General features: G+C 47.0%; 2 protein-coding genes across 2 annotated transcripts in view; both read right to left on the bottom strand.

Annotated features, from left to right (window-relative positions):
- Positions 1-9,704, bottom strand: part of LOC139006527 (apolipoprotein L2-like) — a 53,478-nt gene extending 43,774 nt beyond the window's left edge. Inside the window, exons 1-3 of the mRNA XM_070408846.1 lie at positions 9,694-9,704; positions 5,242-5,296; positions 5,055-5,154 (exon numbers count right to left, since the gene is read on the bottom strand). Of these exons, the coding sequence (XP_070264947.1) occupies positions 5,055-5,154; positions 5,242-5,296; positions 9,694-9,704 (166 nt within the window). The remainder of the gene's footprint in view (positions 1-5,054; positions 5,155-5,241; positions 5,297-9,693) is intronic.
- A 661-nt stretch (positions 9,705-10,365) lies between these two features.
- LOC139006529 (apolipoprotein L3-like) lies at positions 10,366-14,029 on the bottom strand. The gene is made up of 2 exons (XM_070408847.1): positions 13,944-14,029; positions 10,366-11,477 (listed from the first exon to the last, which is right to left on the bottom strand). The coding sequence occupies exons 1-2, from the start codon at positions 14,027-14,029 to the stop codon at positions 10,601-10,603; spliced, it is 963 nt and encodes a 320-aa protein (XP_070264948.1). The 3' UTR covers positions 10,366-10,600.
- Positions 14,030-25,971: the final 11,942 nt, after the last annotated feature.

The raw sequence follows: 25,971 nt of genomic DNA on the forward strand, positions 1-25,971 counted from the left end.
GCAGGGAAGCCGAGTGGCCACACTGCAGTTCCATCAGTGTCTGTTCATAGTGGCCCTCCCTCCCAGCCAGAGCTCCTGCAGCGCAGGTCCTCTGCCTCAAATACTCTATCCCCCACTTTCCTCCCCATCCTCTTCAACCCTTGGTGTCCCATCGTCAGGGAAGCCTTCCTTGACTCCTCGCACTAAGCCAGTGATGGCAAACCTATGACACGCGTGTCAGAGGTGACACGCAAACTCATTTTGGGTGACACGCATCGACAGAGACAAAAAATTGCATAATTCAAATATTTGTCTCTCGCAACGGCCAGAGTTGGACATCACGCGAGTAATATTATTACTCATGTTGCTCATGATCAATAATGCAATTCTAAAACCGGATGTAAACATGTACATCGGTGTTGCGTAGCAAAGATACATAGTGAAAACATCCAAGATACATTGGTCCAATAATGACATTAACATAAAAAGGTTAAGAATTGCACTATAAAGAGATTAATCTTTACTCATGACATTTTATTTTTACTCGAGTGACAAAATGCCCAATTCTGGAAACGGCCTCGTTATTGTCAACATGTGCCTCGGGTAAGCTTCCCGTGCGTTCGGGTGCATTCGGCAAACGGTGGCACTTGATCGTCATGTTCGTTAGGAGACAGGAGGGGGAGGGTTAGAAGAAAAAGATATACGTACAGTGCAACAGTGCTCGATGAGACATTCTGTGTGTCGGATAATTGATTGCAGCACCATATATTTGTTGGTTATACATACTATCTTTGAATTGTTTTGCACCAGGAGTCAGTGCAACAACACTGCAAAAAGTTAATAGGTAAGAAACCTATCAACCTTTTATAAAAAAAAAGGCTGTGATTTATATTTATTTATTTTTGCAGCCTTGTGATGGAGAATCAAAAGAACAAAAAAGCAAGATTGAATGATAAAGGAAGTGGAAGTAGCAGTAGCCAACCTTTTCAAGACATATGGACCGAGATGTACGGGATTGTCGACAGAAACAACAGATCATTGTGCATACTGGGTAATGAAACGGTAGTAAGCAGAACGTAGAATGTAAAGAGACATTTTGAAACTAATCATTGTCAGCTCTTGAAAAAAAGTATGGATGAAAGGAAGGAATACATTTCTAGGCAGCTACACCTCTATAAAAGTCAATCAAATTCCATCATTAAATTTGTAAGATGCTCTACAAATTTAACATCAGCACGTTACTGTTTTGCTCACTCCATAGCTCAGCATGGAAAAGCCCTCAGTGACGGAGAATTTATTAAGGAAACATTTCTAAGATGTGCAGCAGCTCTATTTCACGATATGAAAAATAAAGATGATATTATTAAAAGAATTTCTGAGTTACCACTCAGTAGAAATACTATCAAAGACAGAATAATAGATCTTAACAAAAACGTACAACATCAATTAAAAAAGACTTAAATAGTTGTAAATATTTTTTGATTTCTCTTGAAACTACTGATGTCACATCAAATGCTCAGTTGGCCATTATTGCTAGATATTCTAATGGTCTCACAATGAGAGAAGAGTTGATAAAGTTAGAATCAGTGCTAATAAGTACATCAGGAAACAAAATATGTAAGGTTGTTATAAAAACATTCAGTGACCTAAACATTGATATCTCTAAAATTGTGTCAGTACTGACAAATGAGGAATCAAATATGGTGGGAAAAAATGTAGGATTCCTGAAATTGCTTATGGAAGCTATTAGACATCTACTTGTACCTTTTCATTGCATTATCCATCAGGAGGTGTTGTGTGTCAAGTCGGGATTCTCAGAATTGAATGATTTAATGTCAGTTGTAACAAAAATTGTGAATTTTATAGCTTATCGACCCCTTCACAAGCAAGAATTTTCTGCACTTTTACAGGAAGTTGATTCAACCTACAGTGGACTAATGATGTTCAATAATGTAAGATGCCTGAGTCGAGGTAAAGTACTTGAGCGATTTGTGGAGTGCTTTGAAGAAATTACGGTATTTATTGAGAATAAGGATCTGGCAAACTTTCCTCAGATCAATGATCATAAGTGGGTCAGCAATTTGATGTTTTTACAGATCTCTCTGTTCATATGAATGAACTGAACTTAAAATTACAAGGTTTTGGCAAAAGTATTGATGTTATGTTTGGATACATCAAATCTTTTGAAAGTAAACTTAAAATTTTCAAGTGAGATATTGAAACTTATAAGTATTTTCCTTGGATAAAAAAGGATTTTGAGAAGGCCACTACAATGAGTGTAATGGAGTCCATACTTATATACCAGAATATAGTAAACTCATTATTTGAACAGTTCAGCGAAAGATTCAACCAATTTAGAAGCCTAGAACAGACCATTAAAATAATTAAGTATCCGGATGTAGTTGTTTACAGTACTTTGGAATTAAAGGATTTCCAATGGATGTAAATTGACGATTTAGAGATGCAACTTGCAGATTTTCAAGGTAGCATTTGGACTCAGGTGTTTGCCGACTTAAGGTAGAAACTTGAAAATCTGGAATGAAATTGTTTGAATAATGAAGAAGAGTGCAACTACGAACAAGAAATTTTGAGTGCTTGGAACAGAGTACTTGACACTTTTAGTGACATAAAAAATCTAGCAATGGCTTTGCTAACAATTTTTCATCAACATATTTTTGTGAGACTTTGTTCTCAGCATTAAATAATATTAAAACGAACAAAAGAAACCGGCTAACAGATGAAGTTAGTGGTGCTTGCTTGGCCTTGAAGTGCACCAAGTATGAACCTGCAATCGAAGAATTAGCAGACAAACTTCAGCACCAAAAAAGTCACTAATTTCTAGTTTTCATACCATTTGATTATCGTCTTTATTACTTTTTTCCTAAATGTACATTGTTTTTCTGTTTTTGTTCATTTTATACATATTTCTGGGTGATTTTTCATTGTTAAATGGCATTTAAATATATAAAATAAATATCAAAAATATAAATCTTTTTTTACTATGGTTGCAAATATAAAAAAAAAATTATGAATATTTCTATATGTGACACGGCACCAGAGTTAAGTTAGGGTTTTTCAAAAAAAATTTTTTTTAATTAAATCTTTATTGTTCAGATTATTACAGTTGTTCCTCTTTTTTCCCCCCATAGCTCCCCTCCACCCGGTTCCGACCCCACCCTCTGCCCTTACCCCCCGACCCCCCACTGTCTTCATCCATAGGTGCATGATTTTTGTTCAGTCTCTTCCCCACACACACACACCCCTTTCCCCCACCTGAGTAGTCAGTCCACTCCCTTTCTAAGCCCCTGATTCTATTATATTCACCAGTTTATTATGTTCATCAGATTATTTATTCACTTGATTTTTAGATTCACTTGTTGATAGATGTGTATTTGTTGTTCAAAATTTGTATCTTTACCTTTTCCTTCTTCTTCCTCTTCTTAAAGGATACCTTTCAGCATTTCATTTAACCGTTTGAGTCCCAAGCAGCACAATCGCGCTGCTTGGTATTTCTCGACATAAAATAAAACAAGCGCTATCACGCTGTTTGGGCCTTTTCGTACTCATTTAGAGAAAGCGTGGTTGCGCTGTTTGGGATTCTTCGACAGTGTTTTTTCAATACCCCCTGGGACTCAAACGAATCTATGTTTTCTCGACATAAAATCTCAGCAGCGCAATCGCGCTGCTTGGGACTCAAACGGTTAATACTGGTTTGGTGATGATGAACTCCTTTAGCTTTTTCTTATCTGTGAAGCTCTTTATCTGACCTTCAATTCTGAATGATAGCTTTGCTGGGTAGAGTAATCTTAGTTGTAGGTTCTTGGTATTCATCACTTTGAATATTTCTTGCCACTCCCTTCTGGTCTGCATAGTTTCTGTTGAGAAATTAGCTGACAGTCGTATGGGTACTCCCTTGTAGGTAACTGACTTTTTTTCTCTTGCTGCTTTTAAGATTCTCTCTTTGTTTTTTGCTCTTGGCATTTTAATTATGATGTATCTTGGTGTGATCCTCTTTGGATTCTTTTTGTTTGGGGTTCTCTGTGCTTCCTGGACTTATAAGTCTATTTCTTTCACCAAGTAGGGGAAGTTTTCTGTCATTATTTCTTCAAATAGGTTTTCAACATCTTTTTTTAAAAAATTAAATCTTTATTGTTCAGATTAATACAGTTGTTCCTCTTTTATCCCCATAGCTCCCCTCCACCCGGTTCCCACCCCACCCTCTGCCCTCCCCCCTGCCCCACTGTTCTCATCCATAGGTGTACGATTTTTGTCCAGTCTCTTCCTGCACCCCCACACCCCTTTCCCCCCAAGAATTGTCAGTCCACTCCCTTTCCATGCCCCTGGTTCTATTATATTCACCAGTTTACTCTGTTCATCAGATTTTTTATTCACTTGATTTTTAGATTCACTTGTTGATAGATGTGTATTTATTGTTCATAATTTGTATCTTTACCTTTTTCTTCTTCTTCCTCTTCTTAAAGGATACCTTTCAGCATTTCATATAATACTGGTTTGGTGGTTATGTACTCCTTTAGCTTTTTCTTATCTGTGAAGCTCTTTATCTGACCTTCACTTCTGAATGATAGCTTTGCTGGGTAAAGTAATCTTGGTTGTAGGTTCTTGCTATTCATCACTTTGAATATTTCTTGCCATTCCCTTCTGGCCTGCAAAGTTTCTGTTGAGAAATCAGCTCAGAGTCATATGGGTACTCCCCTGTAGGTAACTGACTTTTTTTCTCTTGCTGCTTTTAAGATTCTCTCTTTGTCTTTTGCTCTTGGCATTTTAATTATGATGTATCTTGGTGTGGTCCTCTTCGGATTCCTTTTGTTTGGGGTTCTCTGCACTTCCTGGACTTGTAAGTCTATTTCTTTCACCAGGTAGTTGTTCAAAATTTTGACACTCCAAGCTCAAAAGGTTCGCCATCACTGCACTAAGCCAAGCCCCCGATATAAGAGCTCTCTCCTTAATGTTGGACTAGCAGGAAGTGATGGAGGATCCAGAAGAATCAATTCCCACAAGTCAAAGCATTTCCATAGAGCAAGCACATTCTTCATGTGCCTCGTGAGAACTGGTACCTTTCCCCACAGGCTGCTCACACATCCTTGTGCTCTTCAGAGGGCCTATCTGACACTGGGCCCTAGTGAGGAAGCCTCTGTGTGTGTCCAGCTTGCCCCACTAAGGTCAGGGAGGTTAAGGTCATGCTGACCTGGGTGGGCCAGAAAGGAACCTTCTCCTTTGTTCTGTTTACCTTGGTTGACTCACCTTGCTCGTATCATGGAGAGCCAGCGTTTCCTTGTCCGTGTGGGTCTGGTCCTCTCTGTGGGCCACAGAAGGCAAAGCCCGTGAGTGCTCTCCGGGGGGCAGTGTCCCTCAGTCCAGCTGTGGGGTATCACTTCCCAAATCAACCCTCAGTGAGCCTTGTCTCAGCTCTGCCCTCGGGGACCCCAGTCTCCAACAGGTCACTTCTGGCTGGTGGAGGCCTCCGGCTTTTGTGTAGAGGAATGGGAAGCCCTTGAAGAGCTGGAAGCAGGTGCTTGATAAGATCTGTATTCCTAAGGGCTGTTCTGGCTCAGTGTGGAGAAGGGGCAGGGGCAGTGCCACAAGAGCAGACACAGGAAGACCATTTGGAAGCTCTTGCAGGAGGGAAAATGTGAGGGTAGCTGGGAGAAATGCTTGCTGTCTCGCTGTCTCTCTCTGTCTCTTTATTTATCGATGACCCTTTCTCACCCCTGCAAAGAGGCCCTTCTGATCTTAATCAGCCTCATGTCCTATAGTCAATCCTGGGCCCCAGCTGCTGGGCCAGGAAGCCACTTGTGTTCAGCCCATGCCCCTTGGTGTCCTGGTGGAGCTTACAGGGCACCGAGGTCTCAGGGACTTGACTGGATGGGAGAGTGGGAGCCCAGTGAGTGAGCAGGAGGAGCATTGGAAGATTTGCTCCTGAGTTCCTGGAGGACAGGCTCATGGGGAAGGGAAGCCAGGCACCCAGATCTCAGATGAGCCCACTAATCCACACCACAAAGGCTCAGTGTACCAGTCCACCTTATTGAACCAAAGTCTACAGAACACAAGGTGGGGAGAAACAGAAGGTCTAAAATATCATCATGTCCACACCACCTCCCCCACTGATAGAGAGGCTGTGTCTCAGGGCCCAATTGGTCGATCTCCTTGACCTGCTGGGAGTATCTCCTTTCTCTTTTCTTTCCTTTCCTTTTCTTTTTTCTTTTCTTTTCTTTTAATTAACTACTGTTGTAAGAGCATTTGCAGTTTCATTGTAATTTCATTGGTCTCTCAGTGCATCCTGGCCCCAATGAGTACCACCAACTTGTCAAATGTTCTACCCACTCTGCTGTCATCACCACCACCATCACGGCCCCCATCATCATCATCATCATCATCATCAAGAAGTCACTGCCTATAGTGGATAACATTGTAATAACTATGAATGATGCCACATGTCTGCTAGACTTAATGGGTGATCCCTTTCTAATCACTAGATTGTACACCTAAAACTAATATAATATTGTATGTCAACTGTAATTGAAAAATAAAAAATTTTAGAGTCACTCACAGGGGGTGGGGTTGGGGGTGGCCCAGGAGAGGTCAATGGGGGATCAAGGAGACTTATGTAATACTTTAAACAATAAAGAATTTAAGTTAAAAAAATAAAGGACATACAAATTCCCTGGCTACTAATGCAGTTCTTTAAGAACATACTTTATTATGCACTAGAGGCCTGGTGCATGAAATTCATGCACTTTGGGGTCGGGGGGCATTGTCCCTCAGTCCAATTTGCAACCTCTCCAATCTAGGACCCCTTGGGCCTAAATTGGCAGTAAGACATCCCTCTCACATCCAGGACTGATGGCTCCCAACCACTCGCCTGCCTGCCTGCCTGCCTGCCTGCCTGCCTGGTTGCCCGTAACTGCTTCTGCCTGCCAGCCCAATCATGCCCTAACCACACCCCTGCCAGCCTGATCAACGCCTAACCGTTTCCTTGCTGGCCGAATTTCCCCCAACTGTCCTCCCCTGCCAGCCTAGTCGCCCCCAACTGCCCTCCCTAATGGCCCTCCCTCCCCTGCAGGCCTGGTTGCCCCCAACTGCCATCCCTTGCTGGCCTGATCACCCACAACTGCCCTCTCCTGCCGGCCATCTTGTGGCAGCCATCTTGTGACCACATGGGGATGGCCATGTTGTGTGAGGGTGTGACAGGCAATTTGCATATTACCTCTTTATTATATAGGATATGTATTTGAGCAGCTTCATTCATAACTCTAAAAGCCATAATTGTACCTATTTCAACACAAATCTGAGATTGTTAGGTCCATGAAGGTTTTTTATCTTTGTTTGTGATGTAGCCCCAACAGCAAACATTTAATAGTATGTTTTCAATGAGCTCGCTAATTGAAAATTTGTTCTCTCATTCTTACTGCATTGACAATGTAAGGTTTTGGTAGGGACTGAAAGAGAAAATAAGAGGAAGCATGAATTACCATATATTAATTGGTTATTATTTATAACAGTGAGAACTTCAATGCCATTAGCTTGTGCCTATGCAGATATAGAAAATGAATAATAAACAATTCATTATCTTTTTTTTAATTAAATCTTTATTGTTCAGATTATTACATAGGTTCCTCTTTTTTCCCACCATAACTCCCCTCCACCCAGTTCCCACCCCACCCTCCACCCTCACTCCCCACCTACTGTCCTCATCCATAGGTGCACGATTATTGTCCAATCTCTTCTCGCACCCCCCACACCCCTTACCCCCCAAGAATAGTCAGTCCATTCCCTTTCTATGTCCCTGATTCTATTATAATTACCAGTTCATACTGTTCATCAGATTATTTAGTTTAGATTCACTTCTTGATAGATGTGTATTTGTTGTTCATAATTTGTATCTTTACCTTTTTCTTCTTCCTCCTATTCTTAAAGGATACCTTTCAGCATTTCATATAATACTGGTTTGGTGGTTATGTACTCCTTTAGCTTTTTCTTATCTGTGAAGCTCTTTATCTGACCTTCACTTCTGAATGATAGCTTTGCTGGGTAAAGTAATCTTGATTGTAGGTTCTTGCTATTCATCACTTTGAATATTTCTTGCCATTCCCTTCTGGCCCGCAAAGTTTCTGTTGAGAAATCAGCTGACAGTCATATGGGTATTCCCTTGTAAGTAACTGACTTTCTTTCTCTTGCTGCTTTTAGGATACTCTTTGTCTTTTGCTCTTGGCATTTTAATTATGATGTGTCTTGGTATGGTCCTCCTTGGATTCCTTTTGTTCAGGGTTCTCTGCGCTTCCTGGACTTGTAAGTCTATTTCTTTCACCAGGTAGGGGAAGTTTTCTGTCATTATTTCTTCTTCTGGCACCCCTATAATTCGGATGTTGGTATGCTTGAAGCTGTCCCAGAGGCTCCTTACACTATCTTTGTATTTTTGGATTCTTTTTTCATTTTGCTTTTCCAGTTGGGTGTTTTTTGCTTCTTCGTATTTCAAATCTTGGACTTGATTCTTGCGATCCTCTGGTCTGCTGTTGGGAATCTGTATAATGTTCTTTATTTCAGTCAGTGTATGCTTAATTTCTAGTTGGTCCTTTATCACAACATCGAGGGTCTCATTAGATTTCTTGAGGATCTCACTACATTTATCAGCAGTCTCACCAGTCTTTTCAAGGGCCTTACTAAGTTTATCGGTGGCTTCTAGACAGTTCTTTAAAGACCTTAAAAGTGTGGTTTTGAACTCTATATCCAGCAGTTTGCTTTCCTCCATTTCTGTCATTTGTGTCCTGTTTCTTTGTCTCAGCATTTTTTATGCTTCCCTGTGTTGATAAAGTGGTTTTCTGTGTTGAGTGTCCTCTAGGGCCCAGTGATTCAGCCTCCCCAATTACCTGAGGAGGACACTCTTGGTGTACCCCCTTGTGGGCTTTGTGCACAGTCTTGTTGTAGTTAAGCCTTGATTGTTGTAGGTAACACTGGGAGGGATTGACCTCCAGGCCAATTGGCTGTGAGAATCAGCTGTGTCTGCAGCGGGAGAACTTCTGTGCTGGAGACACCCCTCTGGGGCAAGACTTGCTTCAATGGGGCTTTGGTGCTCACTGAGTCTGCCCCCTGAGTGTGTCCCTTATGGTTCCACGGAGCTGCAAACTGGATGGTCTCACTCTGACCTCTGGATTTCCTGGCTCCTGGATCTCTAGGGAGTTGCTAATCTAGCCTTTGCCTGAGGCTAACCAGCAAAAACCTCCCTGCAGGGCTTGGGCAGGGCAGGTCCCACGGGATCAACAGGGCGGGGCTAGCAGTTATGGCTGCTCTCAGTCTAGCCCTCAGATGCTCTGCTTCTCAGTGTCCCGGTAATTGCTGCAAGCCCCTCGGAGAGAAAGCTGCCCTCGAGTTCCGACCGATGCCAGACAGTCCCGCTTCTCCCGTATGAGTCTGGGTCCCTAGAGACTCGCCTGGAACTGGAGCTCAGAGCCTGAGACTCCGTCCCGATTGAAAACGACAACCGCGCCCTCAGCCGCCAGCCCGCTCCACATGCACCTCCCCACCTCAGTATGTTACTTCCGCACTGTGCCTCCTCTGAGTCTCGGTATGCTTTTCTCTTTCCTTCTAGTTGTAGAATTTCCACTCAGCCAGCCTTCCTGTGGTTCTGGATGATGTCCGTTCCGTCTTTTAGTTGTATTTTTGAAGTGGTTGTTTGAGGCAGCAAACTCTGGTGTTTACCTATCCGCCATCTTGGTTTCGGATCAATTCATTATCTTTTAGAATTTATTTTCTTAATGAGGTGTGAATAACTAACTACTGTCTGTCCAATAACATGTGAATTTCTATTTAAGACATAAACAAATTTCTGTAATCTCTTCTTTTGCTTGGGTAGATGTGATCATACCTTGGGTCACTTGAATAATTGCTTGGACCACTCCTAGACCACCCATAGTGTTTCAAGGTCAATGTACTTGATCTATTCATATAGATATGTTGCTCTGTTGATTGTGTACTAATCAGGGAATGGTTAAAACACCTGTGATTATACTTTTAGCTATTTGGTTACACAATCATTACTATTTTTCACTAAAGTATATATAGTAATTAAAAAAAAAGAGTCATTACCTACCTAAGATGAACTGCTGGAAGACATAGGTGAGCTGGAACTAGAAAGCAGGGCTAGAGACCAGGACCAGGGAGAGACGGGGTTCCTGCTGGGATGGTGTACCCTGGGGAGGGCCAATCCAGGAGCCACTGTAAGTCCCATATCCCAACAACCAAACTCTTTCTCCTTCTTCCATTGTCAACTTTTTAGTAGTTCAGGCCTTCTCGGTGCTTATTCCTTCACTTCTCTTTCTTTATTCATGACCCCAATGTCTTTTTTAGTCAAAATAAATTCCACTCCCCACCCCCACCCCCACTCTCTTTCCTCCTCTCTTCCCTGATTCCAGGCTCTAGGTTCCTTCCTTCTCTTTTACCCACTTGTCACCTGCATGAACCCTTCCTTTTCTGTGCTCAGCTATAGAAATACCAAACTCCTTAACACACAATTCCATCCATTTTATCTCACTGGCTTTCCCCCTTTAACAAGGTAAGTCCACGCCTTTGTCTCCCACACACCCCTGCTCCCTGCATTGTCTGGGGATCACGGAGTCAGGTCCTCCTGTAGACTTTGGTGAATGCAGGTGAGTTCCTCTAACCTCCTCTCCAGCTCCTGGGCCTGCTGCCTCAACTCTTCAGCCAACTGAGCTTTTGAGCCCTCTAGTAAGTGCTTTGACTCTTTCACTAGCTGGATTACATCCATGAGAAGGAAAAAACCTGCCGTGGCTGCACCAAAGATACTGGCTCCTTTGCTCATGGCCAGAGCAGTGCCTCCAAAAGCTCTCTGCACCTGCTTGCCGCTTTGGGCTGAGATTGTCCCCGTGTGCATGAAGCGCGTGGCCTCAGCTGCTAAGACAGGATTGGATTTGGTCAGATTGAAGGCACTGGCATTCTTCACAATGAATTGCAGGGATTGGAAGCACTTCATTGCTAAGGAAGCAATTTCGGGTGTGCTGGGACATGGAACCTTTATAACCACCTTCTCTGTGTCGCTGCAAGTTGATACTAGGTGGCTGGCTTTGGCTTTTGCTGACTTGTTCTTTGAGTACTCCACAATGCCGGTGGTCACACTGGTCACAGCAGCTGCTGCCCCCAGTCCCATCCCAATTGCCCAAAGCACCAGACTAGCTCCTGCTGTGAATGGTGCCAGAGCCAGGCCAATGATGGTCAGGATGCCAGACACAACACCAGTGGAAGAGGCTGCCACTTGGGTGATGGTGCAGTCCCTGTGCACCTTGTCAGCCTCATCTGCAAGTGCATAGAGCTTTCCTATGCATTCCTCAAGGTCCTGTTTCACCTGAGGAAACTCCTTCATAAAGCTCTCCCTATGCAGCTGGTCTGCTGAAGGCATGTCTTTGTCCTCCTCGGCCATGAGTGTTTCCAGCTGGCGCAAGTCTGCATAGAGTGCATCTGCCTCATCCCTGTAATAATGAAGGACAGGTGATTAATGAAGGCAGGTGTATGAATCGACTGGATGAGCTGGTGCAGGAAGCCCTGTCCTCTATGGTGGGAACATGTGGGTCTACCCAGAATCCCTCAGATTACACCACATTGGCAGCCCCCGTTCTGACTGGAAGTGGTCACTAAGCCACACTGCCTTCCCTCTGGTCAGGGTTACCCCATGGAGAATAGAAGAAGGTCCCACAGGGAGGTCAGGAGCCCTCCAGCTCACAGACAGGGTTGGAGGACATAATCACCCAGGGCCCTCTACCCCCAGCAGAGAGGGGATCAAATCAGGGAAGGAAGAAATGTGCCCCCACCACTCCCCGCACAGCCCTCCACTAGGCCCCTAGCCTCCTCAGTCCTGTGCCAGGTGCCTCAGCTGCCTCACTCTAGTCCAGCCCCGCTGCCAAGCCTTCCTACCAGTCCTCCCACCTGGACCACCCTTGCTCCATCCAGACCCCGGGCTCTGACCCTGCTCCAGGCCTCTCTGGGCCTCCAGACAGGATGACTGCACCTGCTTCCTTGCCCTTGACCCTGAATTTCACCCCAAGGCCTTCACCATAGTCCTATTGTTACAGAAGACCAGAGAAAAACCAAGCAACGCTTAGAGAAAGGCGAATTACATTTTAATTATAATTATGGGCAGTCCCAGAGAAAAATGTGTCTTTCAAATTCTGAGCACCCCCAACATGGAGGAAACTTTTTCTATTTATACTTTTCCCAGTCCTTTGTCTCCCAGATTTGGAATGAGACTTCCAGGCCTTCTGAGAAAGAAGGCCTGCATGCTGGGAAGGGGCCATGAGACCATATCTCAAGGCCTGGCCTGGTGCCTGCACTGACAACTCTGTCTGGGGCATAGTTTATGGCTTCTCTGGATTGGGAGTAGTCTTTTTTTTTTTTCAAGAAGACCTCTTTTTAGGGTTTTCTTTTTAAAAAAATATATTTTATTGATTTTTTACAGAGTGGAAGGGAGAGAGATAGAGAGTTAGAAACATCGATGAGAGAGAAACATCGATCAGCTGCCTCCTGCACACCACCTACTGGGGATGTGCCCACAACCAAGGTACATGCCCTTGACCAGAATCGAACCTGGGACCCTTCAGTCAGCAGGCCAACGCTCTATCCACCGGACCAAACCGGCTAGGGCAGGAGTAGTCTTATTTTTCTTATTATTTAAGAAAGTAAGTATTTACAGAAGCCAAAATAGCAGGGTTAAAATTTCAAAGAGCAGTTTTTATATAAGATAGTTGCTTCATTCCCCACTGGTTTTATGTACATGAGTCAAATCATTGATTCTTCTGGGTCATTGTTGGGGAGGGAGTTATATTGACCCCTGAGGACTATACGCTTGATAAAATTAATTCTCTGCCAAATATAGTCAGTGGGCCAGTAGTAATCTTTAGAGGGTCCGAAGAGTCCTGGACTCTTAGAGAAAGGGGAGTTACATTTTAATTATAATTATGCCCAGGCCCAGAGAAAAATGTGTCTTTCAAATTCTGAACCCCCCAACATGGAGAAAACTTTTTATTTATTCCTTTGTCTCCCAGATTTGGAATGAGACTTCCCGGCCTTCTGAGAAATAAGGCCTGCATGCTGGGAAGGGGCCATGAGACCATATCTCAAGCCTGTCCTGGTACCAACACTGACAGCTCTGTCTGGGGCATAGTTCATGGCCTCTCTGGAATGAGAGTAGTCTTATTTTCCTTATTATTAAAACAGGCCAGCATTTACAGAAGCCAAACTAGCAGGGTTAAAATTTCAAACAGCAGTTTTTATATAAGATGGATGCTTCACTGTCAGACGGACTTGCTATTCCATTGAAGAGGGAGATGACATAAGCCCAGAGCCCCAGAGCCGGGCAGACATACAGTCAGGATTCAATCCAACACGGTCCAGCTTCACTCCAGCTCTCCGCCTTCCAGGCCATCAGGACCCTGCAGAGTCTGTACAATCCCTTCCTTAGGGAGAGCAGGCTCTCTAGCCACAATCCCCAGGGACACAAACTGTGCCAGGATTTTTCTGGCTTGTCCCACAGGAAGTCCTGTGTGGCTCTCAGGTCCAACAGGTCCAACAGGCCTGTCTATTCCCAGCATCTTTTTAAAAGTTCATGTCAACTGCCCACCTACTATGTGTCAGTCATTAGCTAAACAGTTTACACGCATTATCCTATTTTCCTTACAATGAAATAGAACAGGTGAGTAAGACAGAGAGTGGTTAAGTAACAGGCCCAAAGTCATGTAACCTTCCCCCTGCAGGTCTCATCTCTTGTCAACCTAAGGCCCTTCTCTGCCAACAAATGGTATGAAGGAAATGTTCCTCATGGACTGTTGAGAAGGAACTTCTTCAACCCCAAGCTCAGGACCCTGCCTGGAGGAGTGTGCCTGCCAGAGGAATCTAGATGCAGGGGAGATGGGGGGACAATGCAGGCATCCCCTGGAGGTTACCTGGACAGCTTGGCCGCAGCCACAAATCTCTCCCAGGCTTCATCACTCAGCAGGCCCTGCAGTTTCTCTTTGTTCCCTGGGTCCATTAAATACTCAATGGCATCAACAAAGCCTTTGCCCTCTGGATGAAAAAAAAAACGAGGTTAGCAGAAATCCTGGTAGAACATAAATGGCATTGAGTATAAACAACTTGGTTAAATGTTCATCTTCCTGAGAAGCTGTCACGTGGGGATTTTTTTTTTTTTAAATCTGGGTAACTTTTGGTGAGTCTCCTGGTGTTATGCACTGAATTGTCCCCACAAATTTATATGTTGCAGGGTTGACACCCCATGTGACTGTACTTATTTATTTATTTTTAATATATTTTTATTGCTTTTTAGAGAAGGAGGAAGGGAGAAGTATAGAGACGGAAACATCAATAAGAAAAAAGTATCAATCAGTTGCCTCCTGCATGCCCACTACTGGAGATCGAACCTGAAACTCAGGCATGTGCCCTGACTGGGAATCGAACCAGTGACCTCTTGGTTCATGCGTCAACACTCAACCACTGAGCCACAATGGCCAGGCCCCATGTGACTGTATTTTATAATTAAGGTTAAATGAGGTCATAAGTGTGGGACTAATCCAACATGAATGGTGTCCTTATGAAAAGGGGGAGAGGCACCAATACTTTCCCTCCTCCACTTGTTTCTATTTCTCTCTCTCTCTCTCTCTCTCTCTAAATCAATAACTTTTATAAATCTTTTTAACAATGTGTGACTCTCAGAGATTTGGAGACTCTAGAAATTCAGATAAAGGACTGAGGACTGGTGTATGTTTTGTGTGTACAGAGACATGATCTAAATATGTTTTCTGCCATATGTACACAAGACATATTATTCTATTTTAAAAATATATATTTTATTGATTTTTTTTAGAGAGGAAGGGAGAAGGATAAAGAGTAGAAACATCGATGAGAAAGAAACATCGATCCGCTGCCTCCTGCACACCTCCTACTGGGGATGTGCCCGCAACCAAGGTACATGCCCTTGACCCGAATCAAACCTGGGACCTTTGAGTTCTCAGGCTGACCCTCTATTCACTGAGCCAAACCAGTAAGTGCAAGACATATTAGTCTTATTTCACAGAAAAGTAAAGCAAAACTCAAACAGGAAAAGAAGGCCCAAGCTAAGAACCAGAAAGCTCACAGGTGGCATCCAAGGCCAACCATCAGACATTTCCTTACATTAGTTCAAAGCCTCCTTATGTTTCAAAAATTCATGTGATTTCTGAATTCTACCTTATAGTTTACCTATGAGATTTTTTTTTTTAATTTAAAAATAATGTTTTAGATCACACACCACTGATGGAGTAAAACTACCAGGCAAAGAGGATTCCTCCTGCTTCTCACAGGTGCTCCAAGGTGGGCAGAGGAGGGGGTGTCTTCAGGTGGGTGGGGGTTGGAGCCTCAGCTCTAATCCTGTGATCAATCAGTGTCAGCTCTCCCCCCTCCAGGCTGGTCTCAGGGGCCACAGCTCCCCTGGGGACCTCTGACCCCACCCTCGACAACTTCTTAAGCAAGAGGTCATCTTGTTTATCCTCAGGAATCCACCAGCTCCAGCCTCCCTCAGGGACCCTGGAGCCTGCTCAGGAGCTGCAGGCTTCTGATCTTTCCTCTCCTCCCTTATGGTACAACAGGAACAAGGTTTATCCTCTCCTGGGGGGTGATTTGGTTGCCTAGAAAATGCAGTGTTGATTTCGGTGGTTCGAGGGGGTGTTTTTTCTTTTTCTTGCTTCACTCACTGAGGGAGAAAGTAAACCTGGGTTTAGATGGAGGGAACCCAGAGCACTGCATCTGTGTATTTGTGGGCTAGGCTGTGGGTGGGTGTGGGAAATAACAAAGTGGGCCTCTGCAGGGGTATCTGAGATCAACAGAAAAAGTTCCTGCCTGACAGTCACACCTGGTACGCAGGTGTTTATAATTGGGGCACAGGTCAGGGCCCAGCACAGCTGTGGGAGGTGGCAGTTCTCTGGAGGGGAAGGTTTCCACCAGGAACTAGCAGGTTCCAAGTAAAGGGGACAAGAAATTCCCACCTCCCATGGGCTGTCCTGGCCTCACTGGAGACATTGCATGAGTTGCAGAGGACGGGAGGCAGTGAGCAGCCTGAGGAGAGAGCCAGGAAGGAGGCCCTCCCACAGACTTCTGGTTGAGGGGACTTCCCTTGACCCTCTTGGGGGCTCAGGGACACTCATCAATCCCCTTGGAGGTTCTTGATTCTTGTGGAGCTTAACCCAGCTTGGAGGTGCCTCCCTTAATTCTAGATCATGAGCAGGAACCAGCTGGAGAGGAGGAGGCTGACTACCTGGGCAGATCCCGTCAGCTTCTGAGGTCATGGTGTCAGCAGCGGGATCTCAGAGTTTCCCCTTCAGCTCACCAGTCTGTGTCCAGCTGGAAGGAGGTGTTGCTTCACCCTTGGGGAAGAGAAAACAAGTTGTGGGGTTGAAGATGAGCCAGCTGAGCAACAGGGAGCAGCGAGGGGCTCTGTCTCTGGTGTTTCTTTCAGGGAAGGCCGAAAGTGCCAAGATGGACTCAATGCACTGTGTTCCCATCTGCTGGGCTCTGCTGGCTACTAGTTAAGAGAAGGTACTCACCTCACTCCAGCCCACTCCAAGCCAAGTGACAGTCCCCTTGTCCTGTGGGGGCAGAAGGAGAAGACCATCAGACAAGGGAACACACAGCTGAGGAGTCATAAAACCAAAGAAGCAATAAATCCAGGAAGCAATAAAACACGAAAGATGGGAAGGAAAGATGGAAGGAACGTTTTGGAAATGACTTGAGTTTGGGGACATTTGTGTTGACTAATCACTCAGCTAATACTGATGGTGTGTCTACCACAGGCTCCTTACGAGTTCCCTCACCAAATACTCTCACACATTCCACGTGGTGGGCGCCATGGTGGCTCCCATTGGGACGTGGAGGAAACCATCACAAAGTCTAGGTTTTCACCTAAACTGGGGTTAGCCCCAGTCTCACAGTAGTGCTAGAGCTAGGACTCCAGCCCAAGTCTTCCTGATCCCAATCCCATGTTTGTGAGGACTACGCTCGACTGTCTTTTATATACAAAAACGTTTATTAATGTGTCTGTGTTACTTGCAAATGACTCTTCTCATTCCCAAATGATGTCTTGCTCCCTATGCCAAGTCTCTGTGTTGATCAATTCCTGGGGCTGTAGCTCCCAGGCCTGCACCCCTCTTGCTCCTGCAAGACCCTCATGCCCTAAGGCCCTGGGGTCCTGCGGCCCTGGCCCCATCCCTGCAGCCCTGCTGTGGGCTGCCCAGCCCTCCTGACGCTGCCCGTTCCTCTCTGCTGCCCATGCCCATCAGTGGACCTTAGTTTGTTTCTAGTTCTTTATGAAAACAGCACAGAAACATTCTTCAGGTATAAAAGTTCGTCTGCATTTGAGATTGCTTCCCTTAAGATATTTAATAAACAGAACAACGGGGACAGAGGGTATCGCCATATAAAATTCCTTTATGCCTAGAGCCACACTCTAATGCAAACAAATTGCACCAATTTACATTTATGCTCACAGGATATGAGGTGTCCATCTTTTCCATCTCCCAGTTCATAGTACTTTTCAAACACACACACACATCATTCTTTTAAAAATTCTTTTATTATGCTAAAACATGCACAACATATAATTTACCACCTTAACCATTTTTAAGGGTACAGTTCAATGGTGTTAAATTATATTTACACTGTTGTGCACCAGTCTCCAGAGCTCTCATCATCTTATAAAACAGAACTCAGTGCCAACTAAACAATAACTCCCCATCCCCCCTCCCAGCCCCTGGAAACTGCCTCTCTACTTCCCATCTCTATGGATTTGAGTGCTTCATTTAAGTGGAATCACACAATGTTTATCTTCCTGAGATGGCTTTATTTCACTTAGCACAGTGTCCTCAAGGGTCATGCAGGTTGGAACATGGGCCAGAATGCCCTTCCTTTTTATGGCTGTAATTTTTTTTAAAGGATTTTAGGGAAAATTTATTTGTGCCGAACTGCGCAAGATCTAAAATGCTCTGGAGAATAACAGTGTCTCAGCATCTTCTCTGCATTTGAAATGAAGGAGGGGATGTAAGGAAGCTTACATGAAGTTGGGAGAAAGCAGGTGGGGATTGGATTACAGGACAGTCAACAAGAGTGTGGTCTCTTCTTTAAAAAACAAACAAACAAACAAACAAAAAACCCAGAAATGTTTATATTGACTTTACAGAGAGGAAGGGAGTGGCAGAGAGAGATAGAAACATTGATGAGAGAGAAGCATCCAGTGGCTGCCCCCTACATGCCCTCTGCTGGGTTATGAGCCCACAACCCGAGCATGTGCCCTGCCTAGGAATCGAACTGGTGACCTTTTCATTCACGGGCCAACACTCAACCACTGAGCCACACTGGCCAGGCCAGACTGTGCTCTTGAGAGTGGTTATTTCAAAGGTGAGTTCACCTAGATGCACAGAAACAATGGACAGGGCTTGCTTAAGAAAAACAAACCTTTTACTAAGAAGTATATGCCTGGGATGTGACCCCGCCATGACCTGTCCAGGTAGGAATTTATGATCACATCACCCTGTGGGTTTCTTTGCATAGAACCCATTTTTCATCCACGGTCCCCCTTTTTGATCACAAGTCAATTTGAAGGATGCGTGGTTGGCCAACCTTTTGGTTGGATAGTGTGGTCTCACAGCGCTTGGAGGGCTCTTTCCTAGGAAGTGTCAGTGTGCACCTTGTGTTGGTGACCATTGGGAGGGGGCAATACTGTAATCATGGGCTCTGTGTTGAGGCCAAATTTTGCCCAAATGGGACGGGCAGGTAAAGGGAAGGCAGTGACGTCTTATGGCCATCATTGTGAGAATACACTCTGGCCCTGAATGGACAATCGATGTTTCTCTGTCCGTCTCCCTCCATCTCAAATCAATAATAATAAACACTCTGGATCATGTCAGTTCTATGAACGATCATGATGGAAACAGACCTTTCCATGGAGAGGATTCTCTCAGTTCTGTCTGAACTATCTTGCTTTGGAGCCCAGGGAAGAAAGGAAATGCTGATTGTCTGTAGACGTTATTTTAAGAAGCAAGACAGCATTTATCAGCTACCCCTCCTGAGTCCTGCCTGACACAGAGAGCCAAGGGACTTGCCGGTATATTAATAGCTGATACGAAGGTGGCTCACCTGCGTGTCTTTGCTCTGCCCGGGACACTCTAAGACTTTGCAAATAATGACTCACATTCTTCCAGTAACCACTGAACTGTGTACCATTTGTATCTGTAAACACAGGGCCAGGTCTATTGTCTGCCTGCGCTCCTGGCACTGATGGCTCAAGCCTTGGTGTGTCCCATAGCGGGGACACAGGACAACCAGCCACTCAACCACACAGCAAAGCCCTTTCACTCTCAACTGAGTCAAGCCATTTGGTTTTCTTGTTGATCTTGATGCAAAAACTATGACTCAGATTTCACACAAATTTCCCCACTGATTTAATGTACTTCTGGCAGTTCTATCAGCTTTCTGAGAGTTCCATTTATTTCCTCCTGTCTCCTTCCTGCAGCCATCACATTTTTATCAGAGGAGAAAGAGATGAATGTGAAAAACTGATTCTGACGTCTGGCCTTGAGCAGGACATCCCAAAGCCGCCCTCCCTCAGGTGGGGTGTCCAGGTCTGGGGCTCAGGCCCAGCTCTGTCCAGCCCCTCCCACTCCTGCTCACTACCTGCTGCCAGGCACTTTGCTTCCTGCACCAGAGGCTCCTTGAAGGCTGTAGGTACCATTAAATATGCCCTGCATTAGGAAGAAGACACAGATGCAGATGAAGAAGAGGAGAAAAAAGAAACAAAAAGCTTCGACAGCCCTGGCTGGTGTGGCTCAGTGGGTATGGCATCAGCCTGTGCACTGAAGGGTGGAGGGTTTGATTTTCGGTCAAGGGCATGGACCTGGGTTGCAGGGTAAATCCCTGAACCGGGTCAGGGCACAGGGCAGATGTGGGAGGTAACAAATTGATGCATCCTCACATCGATGTTTGTCTCACTCTTCCTCTTCCTCCCTCCCTCCCTTCCACTCTCTCTAAAAATCAATGGAGAAAAATATCCTCTGTTGAGGTCTTATAAAACAAACAACAAACAAACACAAAAGCTTCCTCCAAAATCAGTCAATCCCAAAGGAATCTAAATGTAAAACCAAAAGGAGAACTATAAACGTGAGGGAAGAAATGTTAAAACTCATGTTGAGTTGCAGAAACATAGCTAATCAAGACACAAATCCCAGAAGCCATAAAGGGAAACTTTGATCAATTTGACTTCTTAACAAATAAAGCCTGCGAAGGCTGCCATCAGCCAAGGCAGAAACTGTGAGAGGCCGGGGCACTGTGTGCAGTAGGTATAGAGACCACAGGTGACTCGCTGTCCACACCACACAGGAGCCTAAGGATCAACATGGAGAGACTGAACCCAGATTCTTAAACATGGGGAGACACAGGAACAAATCATTCTCAGGGAAGGGGCTTGCCCAGCGTTAGGCAGCTCCTGCGGGCAGAGGAGAGCCCACACCTCCTGATGCTGGAGGCTAAGGGGGATGTGGTGTGAATAAGGCAACAGCTCCCAGGTGTGTCTCTGCTGTACAGACACAGGGATCTGGGCTCAGTCTCCTCCAGCTCGGACCCACAGGACCACCTCCTACGTCGCCCATCCCCCCACGGTTATGAGCCAGGCGGGCCAAGAGCAGGGAGGCAGAGCCCACCCACCTCCTGCTCAGGGTCTCAGTGTGGCACCCGGGGCCAGTCATTCCCCTCTCAGGGCCTCAGTTTCCCACAAGGCCCTGCACGAAGCTGAAAGGGTGTGTGAAACAAGGTCACTATTTGAAATCTCAAAGGAAACCCTTTGTCCCATCAGCCTCAGGGCAGCCCTGGAAGGCAGCCTCAGGGCAGCCAGGTGAAAAGGAGCAGAAGCTCTCACTCACCTACCATCCCCCACCTTTTCTGCCTCCTCCACATCCCCCCACATCCACCTCCTCTGCCTCCTCCACATCCCCTCCACTTCCCCCCACATCCCCCTTCCTTTGGGGTCACTGGCTCCTGTCTCAGGGAGTCCAGGCCTAGCTGAGCTGGTGGGAGGATGAGAACCCACATGAGCAGTGTCCCCCTCCCTCTCCACTGTTTAGCAGGGGTGGGCAAACTTTTTGACTCGAGGGCCACAATGGGTTCTTAAACTGGACCGGAGGGCCGGAACAAAAGCATGGATGGAGTGTTTGTGTGAACTAATATAAATTCAAAGTAAACATCATTACATAAAAGGGTACAGTCTTTTTTTTTTTTTTTTTTTTTTTTTTAGTTTTATTCATTTCAAACAGGCGGATCCGGCCGCAGGCCGTAGTTTGCCCACGGCTGGTTTAGGGGCACTGGGGTGGGGAGGAACGTCAGAGAAAACTAGGTTCCAATCCGGGTTCTGTCACTACTTACATGTGCCTTGGGCCCATTACCACCCCCCTCCTGCCCCCCACCCCCCAGCTTTGGTTTCCCTCCTCTATACAAAAGTGACAAGATCCTTGTCTTAGAAAGTGTGAGGATGGGAAGATGGGGAGGGGCTCCTACCCTCCCAACTTACCTAGAATCTCCCTCTGGAAGATTTAAAACAAGACCCACTCGTTCTTAGCTGTGCACATCCACTCGGCAGCTGTGTCTGCACAAACACTTTCTGGGTCTAAGATACTTGGAAAGGAAAACTGAAAGCACAGGCTCAAGTTCTGAGAAGCTCAGGGTAGACCACATTACCCAGCCTGCACCGCGCCAGGCGAGCCCCGCCCTGCTTGCTGACGCCTTAGGCCAGTGGTTCTCAACCTTGGCTGCACATTAGAATCACCTGGGAATCTTTTTAAAATCCTGATTTCTGGGCCTCATCCTCCAGAAATTCTGTTTCTTTGTTACTAATGTTGTGGCCCCACCCCATCACAAAGAAACAGAATTTCCGGAGGATGAGGCCCAGAAATCAGGATTTTAAAAAGATTCCCAGGTGATTCTAATGTGCAGCCAAGGTTGAGAACCGCTGCCTTAGAGCAACCCCAGGTCTGACCTCCCAGGTCCTTCTCCGCTCAGCCCATCCTGCCTCCCTCAGGTTTCTAGAAGGAAGACCTGCCACAGACAGATAGTGGGATCCTGGGCAAATTTCTCCCTCCGCCCCATGGGCTTGTACCCAGAACCCTCCTCTCTCATCCCCCCCTCCACTGCGGCCCCCCCCCCCCCCCCGCCGCCACACACACACACGCCCCCAAATGCCCCCCTTAGTCACCCTTCTGTCCCCAGCAATGAGCACCTCCCTGAGCACAGCAGATGCTCACTGCCTCCTTGCATCGCCTTGGTCCCTGCTCCTATTGCAGGCCCCGCCCAGGCTGTTTCCAGACATTTGCTTTTGTAGGTCCTTCTGCCAGGAGCACCTGCTTCTCCACCTGGAACAACATGCTCATCCTTCAAAGCCCAACTCTGGGATCACCTCCTCTGAGAAGCCCTCCAGCATCTCCCCTCCCAGAGTCCACTGTCCCCTCAAGCTCTGCTCCCCTGGCCCCTGGGGGAGGCCCAAGGCCACTGTGTCCACGTCTCCCCTGACCCTTTAGATCAGGCCTCTCTGAACCTGTCCCTGGTGGCAGGGTCAGTGCCTCAGAATCACGGCGACCTGTCCGAGGAGGCCCTCCCTGGTGGCCATGGCCGTCTGTGGGAGCACAAGTTTGTGGGCGTCGGCAGAGAGAAGCCGGCTGTTCCCTCTCCGGGCCCCTTTCCTCTTGACAGCAGATCTCTCCATAGGAAGCCCAGTGTCACCGTCACACAGAAAAGTCTGAAAACGGAAGGGACGCAGGTTGAGTGCATGCCCGGCACCGTGCGGGCACCTTCCAGGCCTTTCCTGTTTGATTCTCACACCGGCTCCAGGAATCACCACCTGGATTTTACAGATCAAGAAACAGGAGGGAAATGGCTCCGCCTGTAAGTGCTGCAGCTGATGGGCTTTTCTGCTTTCCCTGCCTGCCGGGGATTCCAGGAGCCAACGTGGCACTTATGCCAGGCCTGCTCACCCTGGAAAAATGTCCATGGGGTGCCAGGGCCACCTCCCCCAGCGTTTCAGGGAGGCGAAGCAGAGTGATCATAGTTTTGCATGAGTGACAACACTGACTGATTTCAGAGAGAAAAAGTCATGGCAAAGGGAGAGGCGGGCCTTGCACCAGGCAACTCAGGGCGAGAAGGGCCAAGACTCAGAGCAAGTGTCGCAGTTGGCCTCTGGCCCTGTTTACAGTTATTTTTTGTCTTGTTTTTCCTGTAACCTGCCTTCCTCCTGGTTCCTCCCCTTTCACTGGCCTGACTGCCGCTGGACACCCCACACCCCCTGTGAGGAGCAGAATCACGCCAGACCCACAGGAGCGGAGTCCCGTTGTCCAAAGGGCCCTCTGATAAGAAGCAGAAAGGACCCCAGATGGACGTCCATGGCCTCAGTGAACAGAGTCTCCTGGCAGAACAACCGGGGTGGGGGCTACAAAGCCACATGTGGTGAGATGGGCGCCTCTTGGCATGAGCTGAGATCACCCCACTTAGGGACCCAAAAGACCCAGTGACTATTAAGTCGGGCTCAGCTGGACCCCCGACATCACAAGAAAGGTCACCTGGGATGACAACAGTTCGGAGGTGGGGTCTTGGACAAATTCTTTGGTCAATAAGCCATCTCAGCCCACTGTGAGGAGAACCCCCACTCAGGGGAAAAGTAACCCCAGAATCACAGGGAAAGGGGTTTGGCATTGCCACCAGCATCGCCTGGTGGGGGCTGGAGGAGTCACCAGATGGAGACGCTCAGCCAGCACCCTCACCTGGCCCGGCCCAGTCTCTCCAACACGTGGGGTAGGGAGCTTGGCTCAGACACGCTGGACACGAAGAGTTTAGTGTCCAGAACAGGGACCCCATCTCCCTGTCCTCCTCCTATTTATAGGGCAGTGGGAGTAGGCAGGGAGCATGTAACCCAGGGGGCTGGTGCCGTCATCAGAGTGGCTCACTGACGGGCACCTTGGTCTGCAGAGCACAGGGCACTGCACTCCATGCCAACAGCACCTGCTGACCTCAGGGGAAGTGGCCACTGCCTCAGCCCTTGTTGCCAGGCTGCCAGCATCACCCATATTATCCCGTAGCTGGGCCCTGGCTCTCTGAGCCCCACAGGCCCGGGGAGCCCCTGCTTCATGCGTGTGGCGAGGTGAGAGGAGTGAGACACACGTGAAACTCCCTCGTCAATGGCAAAGTCCTCAAGAATGAGGACCAGGCATTACTCATCTTCTCCTCCCCAGGGGCAGACAAGGACTGGACACCCAGAAAACACTATGTGGCCCCTGCAGGTTTGGCTGAGTGGATAGAGCCTCAGCCTGCGGACTGAAGGGTCCCAGGTTTGATTCCAGTCAAGGGCATATGCAGGGGTTGCAGGCTCCCAGTAGGGGGCGTGCAGGGGGCAGCCAATCAATGATTCTCTCTCATCAATTGATGTTTCTATCCCTCTCCCTCTCTGAAATCAATAAGAATATATATTTATTTATAAATAGAAGCCGCCATCGGCCCCTCCCTGCTCGGGCTCCCGGGCCTCCTGTCACTGCTGACGTGGGAAGCAGCAGCTCCGTGACATTGTCCTCCGGGTCCCTGGCTGCAGACACACAGCTCCGGCAGGTCCTGTCCTCAAAGAGCTCACATTGAGGGAGCGAGACCCCACCATACACCTGACACGGCAGTGGTGACAGAGGACAGCCCCGCCTGGCGGAACAGGGCCAGGAAGGGCTGCCAATGCAGCGACACTGGAGCTGAGCCCTGGAGGGTTAACAGGTCGGCAGTGAGGAAGGGCGTCTGAGGCAGTCAGGACAGACAGCGTGAGGAAGTGGGGCAGGCCCTCAAGACACAGACCATTGCAATGTGTGAACGCATGATGCGAGCTATTGCCCAGCTTGCACAGAAACATTTTAAAAGTGATGGACAAAATTATCCTCTTTCACAATTTCTTTTCTACCCTTTGGTGGCTGCTACTGCTCACCTGTAAGCAAGCCCAATGGAAGGGTAAAAGCATGAAGATTCCTTTGTGAGACATCCTGCCAGGGAACTGGCACCTTTGTTCAGCCTGTCAAGATCATCTTTCACGTCCAATTTAAAGAAAAGGCAGATGTTGGAGGAACCAAGATGGTGGCATAGGTAAACACCTGAACTTGCTGCCTTGCACAACCACATCAAAACTACAACTAAAAGACAAAACTGGTATCATCCAGAACCACGGGAAGGCTGGCTGAGTGGAAGTCCAACAACTAGAGGGAAAGAGAAAAGCGCATCTGGACTGGTAGGAGGTGCAGAGGTGTGGAAGAGTTGGTACAGAGGCGCGCAAAATGAGCTGACAACTGGGTGCGCTGTGGTCTTTTTCAATCGGGAGGGAGATACAAACTCCCCACTGCTCTGAACTCCAGTTCTGGGTGAGACTCTGGGCACCCAGACTCATACGGAGAGAAACGGGACTGTCTGGCATCGTGCCGGAATGCGAGGGCAGCTTTCTCTCAGAGGTGCTCTCAGCAATCATTGTTCCTGCACAGGGCCGCAGGACACAGAGACCCAGGGAACTATCTGGGGCAGGGCTGATGGGCAACCATTGCTGTTTGCACTGCGCCATGATTCCCTGAGACCCTGCCCCACCCAATTTACAACCCCACTCAAGCTGTGCACAGAGGCTTTTGCATATGAATGGCCTGGCCTTTTGCAATCTAAAATCTAACGAACTGCAGCTGGGTCAAAGAACCCCAGAGCTTCCAACAGAAGGCCAAAGGCTCCTCAGCAGCCTGCATTGCTTCACAGCTGTGCCTCATCTGGGCACCTCCATACCCCCAAAAAGAAGAGGAATCTGCAGATCTCTCTGCAGCTCCTGCTGGGTGGCCTCAGGAAATGGCTGACTTTGTACCTCCTTGGAGATCCAAGAGCCAGTGTACCCCGTGGTCAGAGTGAGACCAC

Source organism: Myotis yumanensis, unplaced genomic scaffold, assembly GCF_028538775.1.
Source record: "Myotis yumanensis isolate MYYU_CA2020_CCGP unplaced genomic scaffold, mMyoYum1.0.hap1 SCAF_3, whole genome shotgun sequence".
Classification (NCBI taxonomy): Eukaryota; Metazoa; Chordata; class Mammalia; order Chiroptera; family Vespertilionidae; genus Myotis; species Myotis yumanensis.

Excerpts from the sequence above, each read along its gene's own strand:
- LOC139006529 (XM_070408847.1), bottom strand. The coding sequence starts at position 14,029 with ATGGACCCAGGGAACAAAGAGAAACTGCAGGGCCTGCTGAGTGATGAA. Across the intron at positions 11,478-13,943 it reads GCTGCGGCCAAGCTGTCCAG|GGATGAGGCAGATGCACTCT; the intron begins GTAACCTCCAGG and ends TCATTATTACAG.